The sequence below is a fragment of the Patagioenas fasciata genome, chromosome 5 (assembly GCF_037038585.1).
Source record: "Patagioenas fasciata isolate bPatFas1 chromosome 5, bPatFas1.hap1, whole genome shotgun sequence".
Taxonomy (NCBI): Eukaryota; Metazoa; Chordata; class Aves; order Columbiformes; family Columbidae; genus Patagioenas; species Patagioenas fasciata.
The window spans coordinates 2707228-2731493 of NC_092524.1; the positions used below are offsets into that span (position 1 = coordinate 2707228).

Genomic DNA, 24266 nt, shown 5'->3' on the forward strand with positions numbered 1-24266 from the left:
ATAAACAGGTGGTTAAAAATTCCTGAAGAAACTGCTGGAGACGCAACAAGGAAAACGTTCCTTGTCTTGCTTGATGGTGTTGGATGGATGACAAAAATGATCTCAGAGCAGAGGAATTTGCAGTTGAATTGGCAGATCTGGTTAAATTTTATCCGCACACGTAACAGCTCGCTTCCTCCTCCTACTGAACATACTTTAAATATGAACGAGCAGGTAGACTGATGTCATAATGCTTCTTGTATTAGACATGTTAAACCCCTTATTTTTTGTCTAGGAGCGATTTATTAATGAGTTCCCTATAAATTTGCAACTGTTGTTAGATTTGGATAAAGATTTTCTGTGGTTTCACCGAATCCCAGAATGTCAGGGGTTGGAAGGGACCTGGAAAGCTCATCCAGTGCAATCCCCCCATGGAGCAGGAACACCCAGCTGAGGTTCCACAGGAAGGTGTCCAGGCGGGTTTGAATGTCTGCAGAGAAGGAGACTCCACAACCCCCCTGGGCAGCCTGGTCCAGTGTTCTGTTACCCTCACTGAGAAGTTTCTTCCCATTTTTAAGTGGAACCTTTTGTGTTCCATCTTGAACCCATTACCCCTTGTCCTATCATTGGTTGTCACCGAGAAGAGCCTGGCTCCATCCTCCTGACACTCACACTTTATATATCTGTAAACATTAATGAGGTCACCCCTCAGTCTCCTCTTCGGCTCCAAAGAGGAGAGCATGGTTTTGTAGGTGAGAACTGATGGATTAGTGAGTCAGTGCAGAGCCTCCTGTGATACAGCACAAACATCTTCCTTCTAATTTTTTAAAATTTATCTGAACACTGCATTTTCAGTGTCTTCAAATAGGCTTTAAATCTCTACATATTTATTTAAATCTTTTCTATAATTCTTTTACAACATAATTCAAAACGTTTTCACAGTACTCCAGAGACAACTTATACCTTTTTATGCAAAACTAATTTTTTAAACTAGAATTATCTTGCTGGCTTCCGGTTTAATCATTACAAAATAAACAGGAACTTTAATCTTGGAAATCAGAAAACTAGAGCAAAAAGTGCAGTGATTTAAAATTAGGTTTCCTTTGGTAAAGCTTGATATTCTGTATGAACTGAAAAACTCAAAACCTCATTTTCTCCATGATAAGAGAAACTGAAGGTGCCTTTTTTTGCATTGCTGCTGTAGATGCTGGTGTTAATACACATTATGAACTGAGATTGAAGTGAATCTGCATTGTCTTTGGTTGAGCACTGGAAGGAGAGGGAAGATACAATAATTATGTAAAATGTGTGAAAGGGTTTGCTGTAAATTGTGTGGTGACACAGAGTGGCATAACTTGGAGCAGTACTCTGTAGAAATGGGAAAAAGATATGAAATGGGTTGCCTCAAAGGCCAGTACAACAAAAAATTCTAGCTTATTAGGCATTTAATAATTGAGTGTTTGCTTTTGTGGCGAGTGCCACTGTCAAAGAGAAATACTTGTGCCAACCAGTAGAGAAAGGTAACGGTACAGAAACAGGTGCGCAAATTTGGATTGTAAGTAGTTGACCGTGTGTTAAGTTGATGTGAATAATTATGTTTTGACGGCTGAAATGTTTAAGTGAGTTTGCAGTTGCGATTAGGAGCTTTTCAAGGATCAAGATGGTCTTTAGTCAATGGCATCACCAAAAGAATCCATCAGGGCCCATGTCGTCACTCCCTGGGAAGGGATGCTTTGTATTTGGATTGGATACAGAAAGTGTGGTTTGTGAAAGGAAATACGTGAAATCATTCTAAGGCCAAGAAAATGAACTTATGTCACTCGATTTTTAATTGTTTGCTCACCGTTACTAATCTGTTTGTGGGAAATAAAGACCTCGTCACAAATAAGTTTGAAGCATAAGGAACGACAGTCGCTCATCGCTTTGATAATGTATAAACAGCGAAATACAGTTTAAAATACACATGTGATTGTGTAAGGCTTAGCTTACTTTTTCAGTCTTTTTAAATTGTCATTCCCGTTTCCATTCATATTTAATATGGCAAATTGAGGCTTCCTTGGGCTGAAAGGTGAGGATTCAGCCCTGTACCCTGGGTGGAGCTGATGATTCCCTGTGGCCTAAGGGAGAGACAGGGGAAGTGTCCAACTTCTGAAATAAAACTAAAAGCGTATAAGAAAATTAATGTCTGATACGCTTCCACCACCACAAAAGGGGCAGAAATGGTGACTCTCCACTTGTGGCTGAAGAAACACATGGAGAAGAAGAGTTTAGATTTATTAAGGCCCAGGGAAAACTGTTGAGGTGAGGCAGCAAGTGTAGAAAAATAAAGAACAAAATATATTTCTAGATTTTGATTAATGCTGCAAAGGAGGGTTTTTTCTCTCTCTGTCTTCACCTTCACTCCTGCAAGCAGCAAAGCAGAGGGTGGGTTCAGTAAATCTCATTAATGGGTATGTCCTGAAAGATTTGGTTCACATGATGGGCTTAATTATTTCCTTCCCTGCACAGCTGCATTACAGGGGGAGCAGAGCTGCCGAGTGTCACTCTTCCCTTCTAATGAGGTGCAGGGGCAGGTGGCTCTGACAGCATCAATAGCAGCGTTAGGAAATGAGCTTTGCATAGAAATTGTTCAAATTAGCAATACACGGGGAAGTATTTGAGCAGCAAAATAGGGAAGTTATGCAAAGCGAAGGGTGAGTCTCATGGGATCACCGCAGCCCCTGGTTTGGTAGTGAACTTCAGAATTATTTGGAGTGTGGTATTCCTGGCCATCACTGCTCTTCAGTCCTGAGGAAACGTGGTCCTATGGAGGTGACCATCACAAAGGTTTCTGATGGAAGATTTAGTGAGAACTTTCCTAATGGCAGAAACTGATAGTGGTATACCTGGACTTCAAGGGAACCAGTTTCTTATTAGGAATATTTTATATCATGATTCCATCCAGATTATTTTTTTTAAGTGCTTTTATATTCAGTTTGCATATCTTGATTAGACTGGGATAATTTCCGTGGCTGGAATCTCCAAAGCAGGCTGTCATAAAATTATAGATGGTAATGAATTCACTTAATCAGGTCTTACAGGAGTACAATCAACCTGAAATCCAGTCAATTAGAAATAAATCCGTTTAAAGTATTTCTGGTTCCTCAACAGCCTCATTTTAGGACTTACATTACCTGTGGCTGAACTAGAGACCTACATCGACAGCTAGAAATTACACTTTATAAAGAAATCACTGGAGACCCTTCCAACCCAAATGACCTGATGATTCTGTGACACAACAAAGAATGCACATCGTTGTGTTGATGGCAGCTGAGATTTGTGTTGATTCTGCACTGAGAGAGGGCTTCTTCAGAAAAACACTACTGATGGTACTCTAAACACTGTCTCTAAATCAAAAGTACTGTAAGCACTTATCCCAGGGTGATTTAACATAATCTTTATTTTTAATGTTAAATTCCAAGCTACACCTGGCATTTAAGTAATGAAAACTCGAAGAGTTGCTTATGAATCTTTCTGTATTTTTGAACAGTAGTTTTCTTTATGTTGTTTCCCTACTTCTGCATAATACTCATAGACTTGTATCTCATGCAGTTTTCTTCTTGCCTAACAAGCGATCTTTTATTTTTTGAGCTGTTTACTGAAGGCAATAATTAAGTGTTGCTAGTCAGTGAGGAAAACTGGTTCTTTTAATCAGTTTTATTGTGTCTTGATTGCCTGAATTTTGGCTCGCTATAATTTGGTAGAAATGAGCTTCTTACCTTCACAACGAGTTGAATCAAAATCTCAGAGGTCAAGAGAATAATTTATTTCTTAGTTCTTCTCTAGAACGCTGTGCTACCTTGGCCTTATCTGCAGGTCACTTAACCTTTCTGAGCCTAAAGATATTTTTCCCTTGTCTGCTGGCACCGTCATCGCTCAGGTACACAATCCTAAATCGCGCCATAAGCTCAGACTTGCACAGGCTCGAGTAGAAGTTTAAGCCCGAGACATGAAAAATAAACAGGCAAGATGCAGATAAAATCTATAGAGTTCCTTTTTCAAATTTTGCTTTGAAAAACTCAAGTAAGTTTGTCTGTAATTAGGACCAGAGAGGCCTGGAGACCATCTGGCACTGGGGAGCAGAGATACTGAGTTTAGTTAAACCAAGGGCTGGTCACCTGTCCCAGTTCCTCTACAGCGTGTGTGTCCTTTCTGGGTCACCATTTGTTTGTTGCTTCCCTCTGGATTAAGAAAAGAAATGAAGTATATAAAGGCCACATAGCTCCTTCTGCCTTTCTTCCCTCCAACTTGATGTATGTTTGTGCAACTGCACACACACACACAAAGAAAGGGTAATTGATTCTTGTTTTCAACCACCTCTTGGGCAAAGATAGCTCATCATTTCATTAGAAAAACAGAGTATCTATTTGAAGCTTTGCTTTTTAAACTGACACATTATTTCTTTGATTAAAATAATGCAAACAATGAGGCCTTTTTTGGCAACCCATCAAATAAAATAACATTGTAGCCCCCATCTGAAGAAAATTGAGGTTAAACTTTATAGCAGACTGAATGTTAACCCGTGTGTAAGGACAAGCCGGAATCTGCTTTATCTACTCTCAGGACCTGATCTAATCTACATAACAAGACAGCAACAGTGCTTATATGTTAACATTTCGTTATGTTTGTATTTGAGCCGTCCCAACAATATTTTCCTTGTGGATAAAGAGGAAAAAGGTTGATAAGCATAAAATGCGAATTAACAAGCAACTAAGCTACTTGGTCTGTAGAGATGAGCCTGAGGTAGATATGGTCAACAAGCTTTGAAATGTTTCAAATTGCTGTTGTAAATCTTTGTAAATTCTCTTATGTCCTTTCCCTTCCAAAACATGATAACCTTTGTGATATTTACATAGTCAAGTGCAAGCAGAGGCTGGAAGCAGAAAGGCTACAAGATAAAACTGCTGTCCCTACGTGCTTCTGTTTTGTAAGGAAAATTTCTGGGGAAACCAGAAGGAGTATTATATCAATCTTTTATAAACAGATAATGACTTATTAAGATTAAAGTGCTGTAATGCTTCGACAATACTTAGAGAACAATTCATAGCTAGTTGGTCACGTTGTATCATTCTTGTTTTAGATGATTGAAGGGGATTTTAATTTTTTTAAAATTTTAATTTTAATTTTTTAACTTTGAAATCTCCAGTTACTACATGCAATATGTTTTGTGGCAGTGAACATTTATGTGTTGCTTTGGACTGGAGACAGAGTTGGTGCAACAGCTGGATCTGTAGCATATTTCCCAGGCTTGATAACTGAAAAGCTGTCATATTATGAGGAGATGCCTTATTGGATCCAGAACTGGATAAATGTTTGATGTTGGCTTTTAGAGCTTACCCTGGCTGCTGTTTTGCTCATGAATACAACGTACAGGGGTCAAGTTGTTGGAGCTATTCCTGAGCTAAATCTGTTGACTGCAGTGGGATTACAGACATGATTGATTCCCTGTGCGAGATGTAAAATCGCTTGAAAGGGATCTCAGAAGGTTACTCCTTAAATATTTTTGCTCCTGGGAAGATCAACAGTATAAAGATTCTATGGCAGAGCCAACCCTACTTGCTTAGAAAGGGGCCTTTATTTGAAATTATAGGGCCAGGAAGACACATATTAGGGATGCTCATGAACTTTGGCATCTGGGATATAATAATATCCTTGCTACTTCTTTAGCTTGTTTTGCTTAACATCTGTTTAAGGTGTTTGAGAATTCTGGGTTAATACATCCTGAGCAGATGAACTTTCAAATTGAAAGTTGTTTTTACAAATAACTGTACACCATGGTTTTGAGATGCAGTCTCTTATTTAATACTTCAAAGTGCATTGTGATTTTGTCCTAGGTAAACCGTAGTATCCATTGCAAGGAGTATTTAAAGAACGACTTATGAGTCCTGCCTGTCAGTCCATCTATGGGAAAATGGAAGTTCTAATAAATGTATGAAAGTAGAGGCCATATTAAAAACAGCTGCAGAAAATGAACAAAGTCTGGAAGGGACCTGCCTTAGGGCTCGTGGTTCTGGCTGTAATTCCTTGTCTGGATAAATGACCTTTAAATAAAGGTCAGACAGAATTGCACTGGAAACCTTGCAGGTGCTTAAAAGAAGGCACTGAAGATATATTGCCAGTGGGACTTGGCCTTTACTGTAAATTTCACTGTGTTAACATTTATAGAAACACTTGCTGTGTTTCCCTTAGTAATATGTTTGATTTTTTTATTTTTTAAATATTATTAACCATTTTAACCAACCTGACCGTGCTGCTCTGTGCTAAATCTCCAAACCTGGGTCCGTTTTCTTCCAGCAGCTTCTATTTTGTCATGTTGAACTTCCAATGTTTTTAAGCTTTTTCTACATCTGTTTTTCTGCCTGTTTTCCAGCCTTGCACATTCAGTACAAGAAGAAGTTTATCTCCTGTATTCTTTGTATTTGTCCTTCCCCAAAATCTCTCTCTGCATCTGCCTGATTGAACTTCAGCCTTTCCATGGAGATACCGTGACCGGCTGAATAGTTTACAAGGAAAATAAATACTAAATAGAATAGACAGAGGACAAAGGAGAGATTTAGTATCCAATGCTACTTAGAAACCAAAGAAACTCTTAGAAATATACGCTGTGTTTGCAGAAATAGGTTGCGTGTGTAGATTTTCTATGTGCACAGGAGTGCTAATGGTGAAGTACAATCTGTTTAAAAAAATTACATTCTTACAGTCTGATCTTAAGACCCACTTTAATCATATGATGTTGGAATTTAAGACTCTAAATACCACAAGTTAATGGGGCTCAGCCTCTTCTTGACAAGTCCGTGCTGTGCAAATATACGCGAACAAGGGATAACAAGCTGCCCCAGAAATACAGAACAGGTTCGACAATTATTTCACTCATTTCTTTTCTTTAAAAAGGAAAAAAACATCACTCTTGAGGCCTTTTGCAAAAAAACTTGCCAGGTTTGCAGGTGATCTAGCAAAGAAATCAAGGGCTGAATAAACCTGCCCTTAAACAGGGCAGTAAAAAGACTCTTCTGGTGGTGCTGATGAGGGCAAATGGATGTGACCAATGATTTTCAATACTGATTTCGACTCAATATTTAAGCTGGAGATACCATGCTGAGAAACACCAGCTTCAGAGCAAAGTGAAGGAGGACTTTTGCTTGGCAGGCTGGTGTATTAATGCTTATGCCTCAGCACACAGCTTCTAAAATATTTATTTGCATGTTTCAGTTATTTAGCAGGGAGATCAAAAATGCATTACCAGACAGTGTAACCAAAGTGAATTTAAGTGAAGGACTGGCGTAGAGGGAATAAAACCGTAATTGTGGGGGTTGTGAGTAGCAATTGTATGACTGAATTTGTTTGGGTAATTACCATGGAGGGGGATTTTTTTTTTTCAAATAATGCACAAGTGATTTGGTTTTCTAGCATTTTCTTCCACAGAGCGCAAGTGCTTTAGAGAAGAGTTGAGAATCAGTTGCCCCACTTTACAGAGATGGATCAAGGGAACTAGGGGATGAGAGATTAACTTGCTTAGAGCTTTTGTGTATGTCATCATTCTTCAGTTTTCAGTCTCCAAAAGTACATTTAATTGGGGCAGGAGGTGCCATGAAGTGGACCTTGCTTGACCCTTGGATATCTTCTGAGCTCCTAAGCCCCAATAATGTATTTTTCGTGATTTTAGCCTTTCTAAGTCAGTGTCTGCAATAGCAACAGGGGGACATTTCAGGAGCCTGTGGAGACTGGGGAGCACCAAGGCTGGTGGAACTTCATCTGTATGCCCCATAGGTGAGGGGCATTGCCTGGCACTGACCAAAGGAGGACATTTGGGGACATGCCAAGGGAACAGTGCTTCATTTTGCCGCCTGGCCACGCTTCTCCTAGCAGGATAAAGAGAGCATTTCAGACTGTACTTTTGCAGAAGGTGCCCAGGGCTGGAGCCTGATCAGCACAGCTTCACATGGTGTCACATCAATGTCGTCTTGTTTGACAGTTTGGGAGAACAGGGGGAGATCCAAGTGCCCCATTTCTCCTGAGATTTTGCCATGGGCTGGGTTAGCACCACTTATGCACCTTCTGTTGTTCTTGTAGGTGTATTATTTTATGTTTTGTGTTTGCCTGGATGAATTTCGTCTCAGTGGGTTTCAGTAAGCTGTCCTGTTTGGATTTATGGTATTTCGGTGCTAACAATCACGAGATTTTCATCGCAGTTATTCAGATGACTGTATTTATTCAGGTTTCTTTGCTGTCACTTAGGCAGCGGTGTCTCAGATTCACTTGTCGCTGGCAAGCGCTAATGCTGCCTTCAGAAGAAGTGGTTCTGCCCTTTTCATGCCCTGGCTGTTTGCTTCTGGCCCTCTGCCATCTTCCTCCTGTTGGTTATGCAAACATTTGCATAGCGATCCAGTTCAGGGATGTGATGGATGCTGAAACTAACCTCCCAAAACAACAAAAAAAGGCTTCGTGTTTAACCCGGATCGATGCCTTGTTCTGCTTCACTGTTCGTGCTAGTGCAGAGATTAAAGCATTTTGGGGGCAAGAGCGGAGTGGTCCATGGAGTGAGGGAGGGTGGGATCGCTTTTTCGGGAGGCAGGGCTGGTTATTGCCAGCTTTAAAGAGTGCAAAGTGGAGACTGAACCCATCAAAATGCAAATTGCCCATTGCAGTCGGTCTTCAATTCAGGTTTTCTTCTACCCGACCTTTTCTGCAGAACTGTGGAGAGGTGTGAAATGCATGGAACGCTTGGAATGTGCCCCCCATCTTCAGTTCTGTCTGAAATGCAGTTTTGGTTTAATATTAATATAACTAGAAAAGGCAATGCTTGATCTTCTCCAGCATTTTAATTTAGTAACTTGGCAAGCTGGTTCTCGAGCTAATATATATAATCCTGAATAAAGCCACGGAATCCAAGTGTTAGGAGCTCTGGCAGGTTTCACACAGACGGAAATCCCTTTCCTGAATAGTTTTTCTTCGGAGTTAATTATTAAACACCTCTTTCTAGCAGTTGCTATTAGAATAACAGCAAACTTTTCTCACAGTCTGGTTAATGGCATTACTCAACCCCTAACAATGCCCACTCTGTATCCCAGATATTCCCACAGGTACATTTTTAACCATCTGACAACAGCGGTCTAGAGGACTTCTCCCTGCAGGCAACAGGACTATTGTTGTGCAAATGACTGTTTATATAAAAATAGATTGTTCTTATCATGACTAGGAGCCAGTGACCCTTGAATTTGAAACCTTGCTCTGAGATCAAGCATTGTTGGCCTCCAAAAGGTATTTGATGTGTGAGGAGAACTGATTTAGTCCAGAATGGCCACTTGTGTGAGACCCTAGTCTACGTTCACACGGTAACAGAACCAAAGTTGCATCCTTTAATGTCCTTTATTGTGAATTCCCTACCAAAAGTTAGTCTCGGTGTTAGGATTTTCCTTCTGTCTCGCCATATGTTTGCTGCAGAAACCCATGGGGAGCATCTGCTGCTGCTGCAGCACCATCCTGCGGGGGCTTTGGGCACGGAGCTCTTCGCTTTTGGTGGTTGTCACATAGATATCGACTGTTGGGTTGGCTCCAGGCAACTGGACGAACACGCCTGCACTCACTGTGTTTGCTGGTGCTGGCATGAGATACAATAAGGAGGGGACTTTATATGGGACAGATCTTTTAAAATAGGCTTTGATGTCTATATGTATCATTATGTTCCATATTTACCAATGTGAAACTAGACAGGAGGGTTTGTTACTTTGCAGGATCAGCAAAAATGAATGCAACTGTAATTAGGTTGAAGGTTTTAAAATGTGATTTTTGTAGTGGGCAAGCGCGTTGTGTATCTTATAATGCTGATATTTATTACACATGATATTACACATGATATTACACATGATATTACACATGATATTACACATGATATTACACATGATATTACACATGATATTACACATGATATTACACATGATATTACACATGATATTACACATGATATTACACATGATATTACACATGATATTACACATGATATTACACATGATATTACACATGATATTACACATGATATTACACATGATATTACACATGATATTACACATGATATTACACATGATATTACACATGATATTACACATGATATTACACATGATATTACACATGATATTACACATGATATTACACATGATATTACACATGATATTACACATGATATTACACATGATATTACACATGAATGTATAATTAATATCATACAATATATTAATATGACTAGGTTTAATGAAGATACTCTGTCTAATGTGTGTCTATATCAATTATAGTTTAAACCCCTTGGGAAATAACAAGTTTATATGATCTAACATAGTCAAAAATAAATTTAAACATCTATATTTAATAAGTCCTTTTCATATGATGCTTAACAGCCATAAGGCTCCAAAAAATGTATCAATCTGTGGCTGTTCTTGCTTTTTTTCCCCCTGCTGTGCCAATTTGCGCTCACTGGAGCGCAGTGTTCAGATAGGGAGCAAGCGAGCTCTGGGAGTTGAATTTCTTGCCTTTTAATAATCTATGCACTGTTTTAATTCCAGTCTTTTATAATGTACTCTTAGTATTTTTAATTTCATTTTAAAGTGAAAGGCAGTTAGGTGGTCATGCTACCTACCCATGGTGTTTTTGAATTGATTCATAGTCTGTTTTCAACTCTCCGCAATGGTGGGAAGGTACCAAATAGCAGGATGAAAACTCCTGCAGGTTTTGTGGAAGTTGCTGGCTGGATAGAGGAACAAAATATAATCTAAAAATAACATCGGTGAGGGGAAGGCAGGATCTGAGCTCAACTTACATCATCCGGCCTGTCAACCTGAGAAACACAGAGGCAGAGTCACCATCCTGCGGAGCTAAAGGGCAAGGTGCTGAGGGAAAAGGATCATCATAATAATAATAAGAGTAAGCATGTAGCCATGGAAAAATGGGGACAGAGGACGTGAGATGGAGCAAAGACTGTTGTGCTGTTTAGTTTCCATTGCGAGTTTGCTTCCAAGATCATTGGAAATCTGTTTTATTTGTCGACAGAGAAACTTTTCTTCACTCAGCTCTTCTCTATACCAAAAGCAGCTGCTGATGTGTTGCGTTGCTATAAAATACAATCAGCTTAGCTATAGGAAGCATAATATTTTTAAGAAAATGAAAGGAGGCATCCCAGGCAACCACATCAGCATAAACTGATCTATATTTTAGCTGCATAGCATCCTTTTGAACCGATGAATTGCCAGCTTGGAATTAGGAACATGGGATGCAATATTTTCTTCTGTCCAAGCCTAGGGCAGCCAGGCAACCCGCCTTCCTTTTCCTGAGTTATTAGTTTTGATTGGGGAAAAGTCTTTGGAATATCACTGGGACAAAACTGAAGCATTTCTGAAAAGACAACAGCTTCATGGTTACTTGTGGTGTTGGGTTTTTTTATCTGTATTCCAGAAAAATTAGGTGACTTGTGCCTTGTTCCTGAGCCTCCAAGCAGTTCTTTGTCCCACCATTTATTAAACTGAAGTGTTTGATACCTGGGTGTTGGTTCTTTTGCTAGTCATTTCCATTTGTTCTTCCATTATGAGACATTCCTGGGTAGATTTTGGACGAAAATCCACTTGCCAAAACCTTAGGAAGCTCTTTTTTTTGTTTTTCCTAATTTAGCTCCTTATTTGTATGCTGTCTAATTGCGGTTTACAGCTCTCTGTCAGAGGAGTTGCATCCATTGCCCTGAAATATATCATGCTCTCAAATGGCTTTAGGGAGAAACAATCCATGTGATGGTCTTAATATCTTATTTCCTCGCACTCACTGGCCTTATAGCTCTTATACTCTTAAATATTGTGTATCGACCTGCTACGTTTTGGCTTCATGTGATTCAGCATTGGCAGACAAATAAATAAGCCATTGAGATGTTTATGCTTTTTATTGACTTATGGTGCTTCGGAGAGCAGCGTTAATCTACAGCTCAGTGAAGCAGTAAGAAAATGAAATACTCCCTCAAGAGTTTTCTCCTGTAAACAGAGCCCTGCATTAAGCTGCTGTGAACTGGCGTGCTTTCCCATTTTCGAGTGCACTGGTTTTGTCTTCGTTAGCAATTATAGCTGAGGGTAATAAATGCCGGAATTGTCCTTCATCAGAAATAACAATAAGACTTGATGACGTGGGTGTGTGATGTGCTTTGGAAATGTTTGCCTTTGACCTCAAGCTTTAGGACTGGCATGGCCCGGCCGCTGGCTCCAGCATATGGTCACCTTAAAACGCTAAATTAGAGCGGCAGCCTTTATTCCCCTTTGTAATCACTGTGGTATGAACAACCAGGCGATGGAGAGGAATGAGTAATCTGGTTGAGATATTTAGTTGGCTCAAACTAAATGGTGAAACACGGTGATAAAAAAAGGTTGGTTTAGTCCCTGCTGTTGTTTGACTTATTTACTTTGGGAGATCTGACTGTGAGAATGTTATAGAAAACATACATTCAGGTATCTCAGTATGGTCACCTGGTGTATGAGTGACCTTGGCGAAGTCAGTCAGATCACCCTTCTGTGCTTTGCTTTTCTTTTAGTGTCTTTTTCAATGTTGTCTGACAGTAGAATTGTGGTGGTGGTTTATTTTTTTCTATAATTTAATTGTATTTATTTTTTTTTTTTTACTGATGATTTTGTTAAATCAAAAAACAGAGAAGTTGTCTTGGGAGATTTCTCTTGAAAGTATGAAAAATGACATGAATGCTTTCCTGGCCTCTGAAAACTGAAGGACCACATGCTTACCAAGCACTGCAAAGTTTATGGTGATCTTTTCAATTTTTTCCAGCATAATCTTTTTCCATAGAAGAATTATTTTCATTTCCTGGAGAAGGTTTTAGTCTGTGGGACAAAAAAAGGTCTTTTGCTGCTGTTGATGGAAAAACCCAGAAGGCAAATGTTCTGCTGTCCTTACTGTTAGACCTCTGAATAAAAACGTCCTTACTTGGGAATAAACATTACTTTCATTTTAGCCTAATCTGTACCACAGTTTAAAACTGTTTCTCAAATCTGTGTTGTATGTGTACGTTGTATTTATAACTGACAGATTTTGGTAGTGTTGATATGAGAGGATGTTGCATGAGCCACAAACCACAAAGCAACATCTGCATCTGTCTGGCTCCCTGGAGTATTTAACTTTGTGGTTGATTCTGCTATTTGAACATACTGTCTTTTATTGAAGCCTTATTGCAGTTTCTTGATGTATAGGATGCTGTCAGTTTAGCACCTATATTAATGTCCTGAAATGCCTTTTTACACTGGGAGAAGTAGCCTTCAAATCCAGTTCTAGTTCTAAGTACAGTTTACAACAGAACCTGGTAATTATTCTGGGTTTTTCTGGATCCTTTGGGAGCTTGGATGTGCCTGGGAATAAAAGGTCATCTTCCCTTTTATTACTCTTTTTTCTTCTCCTGTCCTACTTCCTTTCGGTAGTAAACTGGTAGCCAAATTTATTTCCATTGTACTTTGTCTACACACATAAATTACAGGAGGAAAAAAGAGGAGGATAACAGGTATCTCTTCGTTGTTAAACACATGTTACTTCCAAGAAGAGAAAAACCAAACCAAACCAAAAAACAACAAACAAAAAAAGCCCAAAAAAACCAAGCAAAACCAAACCAAACAAAAACCCAACAAAAGAAGGCAAAACCCAACCCGAAACAAACAACTTGTAGCTGATTCATTTTTAAGGCTTAAACCATAACTTTAGTCTTTTTCTCCTTCGTTTTGGCAGGATAAAAACCTCGAACATGCCTCGTAGCCCAACATCGAGCGAAGATGAAATGGCACAAAGCTTTTCCGACTACTCCGTTGAATCCGAATCAGACAGCTCCAAAGAAGAAACTATTTATGACACAATTAGAGCAACTGCAGAGAAGCCAAGCAGCAGAATGGAAGACAGTCAGAGCAACACATTAGTGATCCGAATTATAATACCTGATCTGCAGCAGACGGTAAGGGATATTGCATTACAATTTAAATTAAAAAATTAGCTTTGCTGGCTTTAACCTGTAGTAGAGCTATCCTATTTTCTTAACATTTTTTGATGTATTACAGGCAAATGTCTTTTAATATCTACATTTTTTTACCCCTGTGGTATTGATTGCCTAAACTAAAGACATCGTGCCATCCAAGACGGTGTATCCAGGACGTTAACTTGACAAAAGCTGTGATTGTGAATCCAATACTTGTTTGATCTACATGCAGAGGTATTTGGGTAGAAGAAAGAGAATTAGACATCTAAAGATCTCATCAGAAGCTGAGGGATGAACTCCCAAATCACATGTTATGTCTGTGAAAGCCTCATAGATGTCCAACCCTGTTTTCTAGTCTAGTTTCTCTTTTCATGAGCGAGTTTGTGATGACATTAGACTGGGGTCTAACAGGAGGTCATCAAATTCTCTCTCTTTACCTTATTACTTGCATTTCTCTGTCCTCCTCCCACACCATGATATCCTTGTTAGATGGCTGGTGGCTTTTTGAGAATAGAGATGAGGAATGAGAATCACAAATAAATCTTTCCTTCCTCATTTTCTTCTATGCCTTTACCCCATGGTGATGTTTCTCAGATTTGCACCCAGAGAAATGAACACGCTTTGGAGGAAGAGCAGAACGTGGCATCGTTCTGTTCCACAGCTTTTACAATGACTTGAAATCACTATTTTATTCTCTCCCACCTCCTCACCACTTATCCTCTCTGATATGTTTCCACTATATAACAAACCTTTTCTGATTTTCCTAGAGGAGTCATTTGAAATCTAATTTGTGGACCTGCAGCTTTATCTCACATCTCTACATCTATTGGAAGAAAATAGACAATTTTTGGGAAAGGATTTGGTTTCTCACATGTTGCAGAAAGAATTGAACACTTTTCATTTGTCAACAATTTCTGATTGAGTAAATGGGAAGAAAAGTTACTTTTTTAACTAAAAATAACCTTGGATATTCCTTACATATTAGAAATTGACAGTCCAGATTTGTCTTTCTCACAAGGAACTACTAAATTGTCTTTCTTTTATGCCTGAATGTGTCAAATTTGATGTCAGGAGCACAAATGTGGAAACGTTTGTGGTTGTAACTTTGTAAGTAAGAATCATTGTCCTCCACAAGTGCTACAATAGGAATGACAGTAATAATAGTAATAATAGAATAACAATTTCATCTCGGAGAAGGTCTTGGGAGTTACCGATTGTATCTAGAACCACAACTTGTCCAAGTTTGTGATTAATTATCTAAATTACCCTGGACCTCCTTGAATGCTGTTGCTGGGGTTTTCAATGGGTGGCAGGCACCAGATTTCTTTCATTTCAAAGATGATCATAAAACCACATTCTTTTTCTGGATGTGTGCTACACACATCACTCTGGGCTGACATCTAAGATCTACATCATACTGTGCTGCCACTGAAGATCTATCTCAGGTGAAATTACTCCTTTCTATTTAATTAAGTTCATTTTTAGAATGACGGGAGATGGCTTGACAGGGAAGAGCTGCTTTGACAGCGTGGCCTCCGGTGTGGTTGTAGAGCTGCAGGAACTCAGAGAAATCTGCGTTGGGATTGGGAGCATTATCTCATAAATTCTTACGCTTAAAGATTATTTTAGATGAGGATTGAGCCTGTTCCTGCTGAAATGCAAGTACCAGTCCGTTAGTTGAGCAGGTTTGGGATTAAGCTTTGTGAAGAGGAAGAGCTGGACACAGCGACTTCAAAGGGCAGAGCAGGACTGAGCCCACACGTGGGATTTGTGTTAAATCTGGACTGAAACAGTCGTCACCTTGGGTCTTTCAGTATTGTTGAAATACTGAAATCCAGTGCTGTACACCTCAAATTTAAAAGGACTTTGCAGGTAGTGAAGTCCTGTGTCAAGACAAGCTCTGACTTGACATGGTTGGGCTTTTATTGATGATCCTACCACCTTGCTGTACCTTTTGACTGTGATCAGCGCTCAATTAATAGATCCAGTAAAATGGGAAGATTTGCTTTACTTGATATCTTCCTGAAGCCCTCTTATTTCATTACTCTATTTTTTAGACCGATGACAAGTTATTTATTGACACTATTGCAACACTTATTTTCTTTTAAATTCATTTTGTACAGGAAATGAAATTATTTTAGGTTTGGTGTTTCATTTGTTTGTTTTTATTGCTTTACCTTTTTCAATTTTTTCCTTTTCAATAAACACTCAATGAAAAGCAACTCACTTGTTTTTAACAGTTCTAGAGCAGATGATCTATTTCTGACTTAATTTATCAACACACAAAACTGAAATCTGGATTCAGTTTTGCAAATAGGAGGAAAATAGCTGGAATGTAGAATAGCAAAGCTTGGAGAAGATCATAGTTCACGAGCTGGGTTATAGCTACAAACTAAATCCAACATGCACCTAATTTGCTGTATAATTATAATTAACATAAGAGATGTTTAAAATTAGTCTGTTTAATCAAAGGAGCATGCAATGGCATAATTTAGGTTTAGTTTTTTATCTTTTGTTTGTTTTTAGAAGTATGATCAAGAATGTATTTGTTTAAAAGAAGGTGAGTTTAGGGTTTTAGACAAAATTCAGCCCACTGGGAAGCTTTAAATCCCTGGCTTAAAACCCCCTAGGAGAAGAAGTTTGCTCATCTGCAATGACTGGTGTAAATCACTTTTATTTCTTTGCATGTATGAGACAAGTACCAAGCATCCTAAGTAGGACGTGCTGCTATAGAAAAAATGACACATGGTGGTTGTTCCACTCTTTGGTTTTATCCTTTATGTATGTGCTCCCTCTGGGCTGTGTTTAAAATCAAAATGCTCACATTCGTGGTTTACTCAGTTCTGATGCTGAGATGGAATGGGTTCTGTCCATCTGTTTGTTCTGTTCCATTTCAGTAATGAGCACTTATTGACTCCTGTGGCTTTTTTTGGTTTGTTTTGTTAAATATATTGGGCTTTCCATGCAAAATGTTTTTTGGTAAGTGGCAGTTTGGTAAAGTAACAGCTGAAGTTGTAGCTGCTTTTGGCTTTCTGCATTGCTTTTTGTACTTGTGTTTCCTCTCTATATTTTTTCCAGTATTCATTGGTCCTTAGGATTAAGAACCTTTTCCTTCAGTGCTTTTCCTTCTTAGATAAAATACTTGTTTAGTTTGTGCAACTTTTATCCCATGGAGGCGGGAACCCAATTGTCACAACTGCAGCTTGAGTCCCATTTTTCCTTAAGGAGCCACCATTTTCCCTTGTTTCCAGTCTGTAGTCTCATCCCAGATCTAATCCAGGTTTTCCTTTGCAACTTTCCACCAAAATTCTTCTGTATCCCACGTTGTGCTTGTTCATCGCTTGTTGATCTTTTTATCTTCAGTTTGGCAATGGAGACATCGTGGGCGCTGCTGACATTCGTTCTTGTCGTTGATCTGGACAGGCGACCTGACTTGCCAGCTGATGGCAGCGTTTGGTTTATTGACCTTTCATCTCATGAATTCTATGTTTTCTGAATACATTTTGATGAAGGAAAGCAGCACCTCCAAGAATTAATTTGCACAGCGAGCACAAATCAAAATGAGCGATTGCTCATTTTCTTTTTCATGATACCCAACTTATTTGCATCTTCCACTTTTTGGTTGCCACATCGTTAATATCAACGTCTTCTATTGAAGGGAATACCTTGTATTTTGATGTTCTGACAACCATGTCCTGGCTCCTCTGTCGCAGCACGGTTCTGTGTGATTGACAGCTTCGTGAGATGTGTTGGTTGATGGATTTTGAACAGATAAATGTTATTCCTCAGAGATTCTGTATCATGAACATTATTCCCATTGAATTAATCTCTTCCCTTGAGCCGGAGTGGGTGAGCTGTATTTTTCCCCTGGCTTCCATTCCTTCTGTTGCGTTTAGTGACTCACTCTGCAGGAATGGAAGTTTATAATTGACCATGTCTCATGATCTAAAGAGCTTTAATATAAAAAAAACCCCAGGTCTTACATTTTGGTAGCAAAAGCTGATGTGCTGTCTTGCTGCTAGACTTGGATTTTGCATGGTCTGGTGTGGTTTTGACGGTGTTTTTGAGCTTTATTTTGGTGTTGATTTGAAAGCACTGTTGCAGTTTTCTAGGGTGCACATCGGCCTTCAAGACCAACTACCACATTTGATCTGGTCTTGGGCTGCAATAAAAAGGGTGAAAAGAATAGATCCCACATCTGTCAGTGCAAAATATCTTTGTTTTGTGTGTGTTTCTGTAATTCTGTGCCGCTAAACTATCCCTATCTTTTGTTTTATTTGTTGAAAATAAGTCGTTGAAGGTTAGAAAACACTGTCCAGCTTTTTTGACTCAGCTACTGTCTCATTTCCTTGTGGTCACCACACCACGTGCATCTAATGGATTCTGACTTATTTCATAACTCAGGCAGTCTCTGTAGGTTCTGCTGTGGTTTAGCTGATGTTTGCTCAGGGTAACAGAAGAGTGTGACAGTGGGAGGCGTTGCAGGGACAGTAAATAGTGTAAGAATTTAAAAATGAAAAATACTGCTGCAGGGACTGTAAATATTGTGTGGTAGAGATACAACTGCAGTATTGTTATCAGATAACTCATTTGGAAACAAACCTTCAAGATGCTTCAGAAAAGGAATTCCTCGATGCTATTTCAAGCAGTTAAATTATGATGTCCTAGCCTCATGCATTATATGAAGGTGCCAATGTCAGACCTGTGAAAGGAAGTTATTTCAGAAGATAGATATTGTGCGTTACTGATGCAGCGTGTGTAAACACTGCAGAAAGATTATTTTCCCTTGAAATACATTGTGAAGAAATGTGAAGCTATATCTAATTTTGCCAATGTAGCAAATCTTTGAGAATTAGAAATACACACCATTATGTGCAATATTTACATGCAATCAGGAACAGATTGAACACAAGATTGAACAAAACTGAACATGTTGAATTCTCAAGGTGCAATAAAAAAAGACCTAAACTGTGATCAGTTAGTGGTTGGTATTATTATTTGTATTATTAAACTCAAAACCGTGTCATACTGTAGTGTTTGCTCTGTTAGAAACAGTTGTAAATTGAAAGTCCTTCATGTCCTGGTTGTACTTTTTACAGCTGAAAACATTTGCTAACTGATATTTGGACAGTCAAGAAGACACTGTGTACATATAAAATATTGTGATTTCTGCCTTGGAGTCTGCTCTTCGAAATTCAGAATTGAAATATTCAAATGAATTTGTTATTTGATTTGTGTAGATGGGATCAGAGATTGCTTTCAGATGTATGCAGAACTTACCAGGATGAATATGTTTCATTCTAAGAGACAAAGTTAAAGGAAACACTTCATTCTCTTTGTAAACTTCACTCTTATTTTTACTAACTCTTCTGTTCTCATAGCCAGTGGCTGCAACATAAGCTACAATAGCAAAATTCCTATTATTTTAAAATTCCGACTTGGTTAGAAGCAGAGAGCTGGAAAGGATTTTCAAGTCCTCTGCTGCTCCTCCCATAAACTTCCCCCAGGATAAATGTAGATTAAAATGACTTAGAATTCTTGCCTGCAATTTTTGGTGAGGTTGCTAAGGATCAAATCAATGGTCAGAACAGCCTGGACTCAAGCGGCTGATTAAACATCTTGTAACATCCGTTTCACTTGGCTTTTCAAACAGGTTTGCCGTGTTCTTTCGCTGAAGAAGGATCCGGTCTCTAATATTTGTGGAAGGACTTGCAAAGTTGTGTGTTTTCCCCATACTTGTGCATTAGTTATTATAAATGAATGCGCATTTGAAATCTAATTCCGTTTATGTGTGTTTTGCCATGGAATTTGTAGGTTTATTGAGTATGTTTCTATTTATTTATGACATTTGTAAATTTCAGAACGTAAGATACCGTTTGAATGTGGTGGGTTTTTTTTCATTAACTAGAATTTTTCAAATAATTTCTCTTTGCAGAAATGCATTAGATTTAACCCAGAAGCTTCAGTGTGGGTTGCAAAGCAACGAATTCTGTGCACTTTGAATCAGAGTTTGAAAGATGTCCTGAATTATGGACTGTTCCAACCTGCAAGCAACGGGAGAGATGGGAAGTTTTTGGACGAGGAACGACTTCTTAGGGAATACCCACAGCCAGTGAATAAAGGAGTTCCTTCACTAGAGGTACTTTCAGATCTAGTATCTAAAATGTTTGTATTAGGTTTGTACAGTAAATTGTGTTTGAGGTTTCTACGTGCATTTGAATTGCACGTGGGCAACAGTGGTTGGCAGGTCGAAACTTGGACCACTTGCTCAATAGAGCTGTTCTGTGTGTTATTCCCCAAAAGGCTGCAATGAATAAATCCCTCTGGGAAATTTGATTTTGGAGTTTTCCTCTGCTGAGAACCCAGGAAATGTGTCCTACTCTGTGATTTCAGAAATAAATATCAAGTTCTAGATTAACTTTTGGGTCTCTGATGTTTGCAATAGCAGGGTGGCAGTTGCTGGACAACCAGCCTTTGCTTTCTCCCAGATAAAGGGTTTGCTTTCTCATGGAAACTTGCTTGGGTGTGGATGCGAAACCGTCGCACTTAAACACTGGAACTTCCCCCCTCCCCATTACTCATGGGGGATAAACTGGGCAGAACTATTATGGGACTGGGCGAACGTGGAGCTGAGCCAGATTGCCCTGAAACACAGTATAGAGCGAAACTGGGGCATGAAACTTGTATTTAATTCATTTTGCTATTGTTTGTATAGTGGTGCATCAACCACTAATAATCTGCAGTTAATAGACTTACTCCACTGTAACACAAATCCAACAAAAAAGAACAGTCAATCACCCGTGTCCATACTATATTAAATATAATTAAATAAAATTAAATAACCACTTGATCTCTTTTTCTGTCGTGTTGTTTCATGAGTGTTCATGGTTCACAAAATTCCTCTCACCACAGCTAAAGGATTTTACAACTTGGGCGTTAAAACGGGTCTTGTGAAAAGCTGGTGTTAAATCCTCATTCAACACAGTCTCCTTGTCCTACAGACGTGCTGCATTCTTTGAATTCTGCATTGTACGATTAGATAATAGTGAATTATAACTATGTAGACCCCATGATTTTTGCTGTAGATCTAGGTGCTCTGGCCATAGGGTAGCTAGATAATAGTGAATTATAACTATGTAGACCCCATGATTTTTGCTGTAGATTTAGGTGCTCTGGCCCTAGGGTAGCAAATTGTTCAGGGTAAAATGTGAGCGAGTTTCGGCCAAAAAAAAAGAGGCAATTGTTTCAACCTCCTTCACAGGACCAATCCTGTTGAACACCAGAAGGACTAATCCCATGTGTAAGTTCTGCCTAGGTTGATTTAGGGAATTTTCAGGATATGAATGTTGCTTACATGAACTGTAAAGCCACGATGCCACTATGTTAAGCACAGTACTGATTATTGGTGAATATTCAAAATGAAATCCTAAGCTTTTTTTAAAGAAAATTGCCTAAATCTACGTTGTCATGGCCAATACTTTCTGGTAAGGTCAGAAAATGAGTTTTTAAGCAAAATAAGCCATTTAAAATGTATTATTTCTTTTTTTCCTCCCGCAGTTTCGATACAAGAAAAGAGTGTACAAACAGTTCAATCTGGATGAAAAACAGCTGGCCAAGCTTCATACAAAGGTATGTGTGATTTACTGGAGAAGCTAGGAATTGCCTCCTGAGCAAAGTCGTGTCTGAGAAGCTGGAAATAAATAGGAGTTCATGACCACCTGGGCCAGTTGCTGAACAACAACCAGTATGTGCAACAGGGATGTGTAAATTGGGATTTGGGAATTTCTCTCATAGAAAAATTCCCATGTCTGACTCTTCCGTATGTACACGAGGAATTTGAAAAGAACTGTACTTCGTAAATAAAATGTGCTTTCGGCATGCTGCAAAAATGCTGTTTTGTGTCTTTAGACTCATTTGCAGGTCATAATAATAATAATCATCATCATCATCATCATCATCCACCATCCTAATTTCTTACTGAATGAATCTTTCCCACATTTTTTCCATTAAAACTATAAAACCCAGAATCTTCTCACTGTGCTTGACTTTTGAACATTATAAACCGTAGGGTTTATGCTCTCAATATAAAGCCAGGTTCTCCAGGAATGTGAATTAGCTACTGTTCAGTGGTGCCAATGGATATTGACATCAATTGACAGAATATTGTACTTAGTTAAGATTTTATTTTTAAAATTAGAGGGTGATTCGTTTTTCTCTCTTTGTTTCAGGCTAATTTGAGAAAATTTATGGATCACGTCCACCATCTCTCAGTGGAGAAAATCACAAAGATGTTGGACCGAGGATTGGACCCAAACTATCATGACCTAGAAACTGGAGGTCAGAATAATAGAAGTGGCAGCATAAAGTTGCAGTTTGGGTTTGTTCAACATAAATTGACGAACAGGCTGAATCTCACACACTCTTTTTGCTGCCTTCATAACTCTAGGGTAATGCAATCTATAGGGTTTTGCTATCTGAAGGAGAAAATTGATAATTTGCGATTGAGCAGCATATTTAACTTAACGTTTTTAAAGCAAATGGGCTACGTTTAATAAACTTGCTCCTCTTTTCCTAAGTACCTGTATTCTCTTACTTAGAAACACCCCTGACTTTGGCAGTTCAGCTTGACAATGCAGTAGAAGTGATAAAAGCTCTGAAAAATGGAGGAGCACATTTAGACTTCAGAGCCAAAGATGGGATGACAGCTGTGCACAAGGCAGCCAGAGCCAAGAACCAAGTAACCCTCAAGGTAAATGCTTTTCCTAGGAAATGATACATTATTTCATAGAAACAAATACATAAAGGAGAATGCTTTCAGTTAATTACTGTATTGTCATCAATGAATCCTCTGATATGTGGTTATCCTAGTGATTTCTTCTTGTGGCTTTCAAATCTCAGGATTTGCTTTCAATAAAGGGCTTTTTCATTTCTAAGGGTTTTTTTTTGGTAGGAAGAAATAGTGGTGAAATTTAACCTTATTCATTGATAAGTTGGGAAAGACCTGTCTGAGGAAATAGAAATCGAGTTATTGTTGCTTATCTCTTTGAAAGCAAATGCCAGTGGCATGGATGACACATTATATCTTAACACAGTCTCTTCTGTTTTCTTTGTATTTTAACAGGTATTCTTAAATCACCTTGATAATTCTGGGTTGAGTCTTAACGCTTATGGCTTTTCTGTATTTCCTTTTGACAGATATTCAAATTGCATGACATTTTTCATAAAGCATCTTGTGACTGAAGAGGCGAACGTGTTGCAAAGGCAACGCGGCCTTTTCAGAGCTGACATTTCTGAACTTAATGAGAGGATGGAAATCAAACGTTGCCACTCATCTTTCCCTTGCTATCCCTGTCCATTCCTTTAGTTCCTAATTTTTCCATGGTCATTCCTTGCTTAACTTACTCTGTGCTGCGGCCCATTCTATAAAGAATTGAGCAAAAAACGTACATTATGGCAAATAGCAACCTTGTAAATACTTTTTTAGGTAGAAAAGTCCCTTTATAGTTAGAAGTTCCTCCAAAATATACTATTTTCACAGTTTGTGGTTGCTTTCCAGACGCTTTTAGAGCTTGGAGCATCTCCTAACTACAAGGACAGCTGTGGGCTGACCCCCCTGTACCACACGGCCGTTGTGGGGGGGGACCCGTTCTGCTGCGAATTGCTGCTCCACGAACACGCCACCGTCAGCTGTAAAGACGAGAACGGATGGCAAGAAATTCATCAGGTAGGAAAGGTTTCTTTATGTTGTGAGTTGGGAAATGTGCTGTGTCCGTTCTATATTCTGAAGGCCATTTGGATATATGTAGTCCATGCATATGCAAGTAGGGAATTACTGCCTTTTTCCATTTGCTTCTTACTTTGCATCTTGCTGGGGTGAATTAGAAGTGGGAGCTGTTCCAGTGGAGTTCTGTAGCTTTGAAATGCTATGGTTACTGTGCATTTTGCTGTAGAAATTGCACTCATATTTCTGTAATGTTCTCATAGAAGTTGAGCATCCCATCAGTAAAAAAGTGTAACTAGATCTTTTTGTTAGGTGCCAATTTTAGAATCCTTGCCAACGCTTCTTGCGTGTTTGTCAGAGGTACATTCTCTTTCCTCTCTAGTGAGCTTTGCAGGAAGATTTGGATTCAGGATTCTGCTGCTAGGACCCTTCAGTGTGTTGCACTGAAGGATGTTAAACTCTTACCCGCTCAGTGCTGAGTTTTCATTCCCTCTGGGTGTGGAAACTGAGATTCCAGTGGTTTTTTTTCCTGTTGTTTGT

The 24266-nt window shown here is 38.9% G+C and overlaps 1 protein-coding gene across 4 annotated transcripts in view; it reads left to right on the top strand.

Moving 5' to 3' along the window:
• The window catches only part of SHANK2 (SH3 and multiple ankyrin repeat domains 2), a 313850-nt gene that overhangs the window by 24411 nt on the left and 265173 nt on the right, over positions 1-24266 (top strand). For all 4 annotated transcript variants that reach the window (XM_071808790.1, XM_071808789.1, XM_065839072.2 and 1 more), the window contains exons 4-9: positions 13765-13984; positions 19941-20144; positions 21563-21634; positions 22234-22342; positions 22603-22754; positions 23562-23729. In XM_071808790.1, the coding sequence (XP_071664891.1) occupies positions 13781-13984; positions 19941-20144; positions 21563-21634; positions 22234-22342; positions 22603-22754; positions 23562-23729 (909 nt within the window). In that variant the 5' untranslated portion in view covers positions 13765-13780. The remainder of the gene's footprint in view (positions 1-13764; positions 13985-19940; positions 20145-21562; positions 21635-22233; positions 22343-22602; positions 22755-23561; positions 23730-24266) is intronic.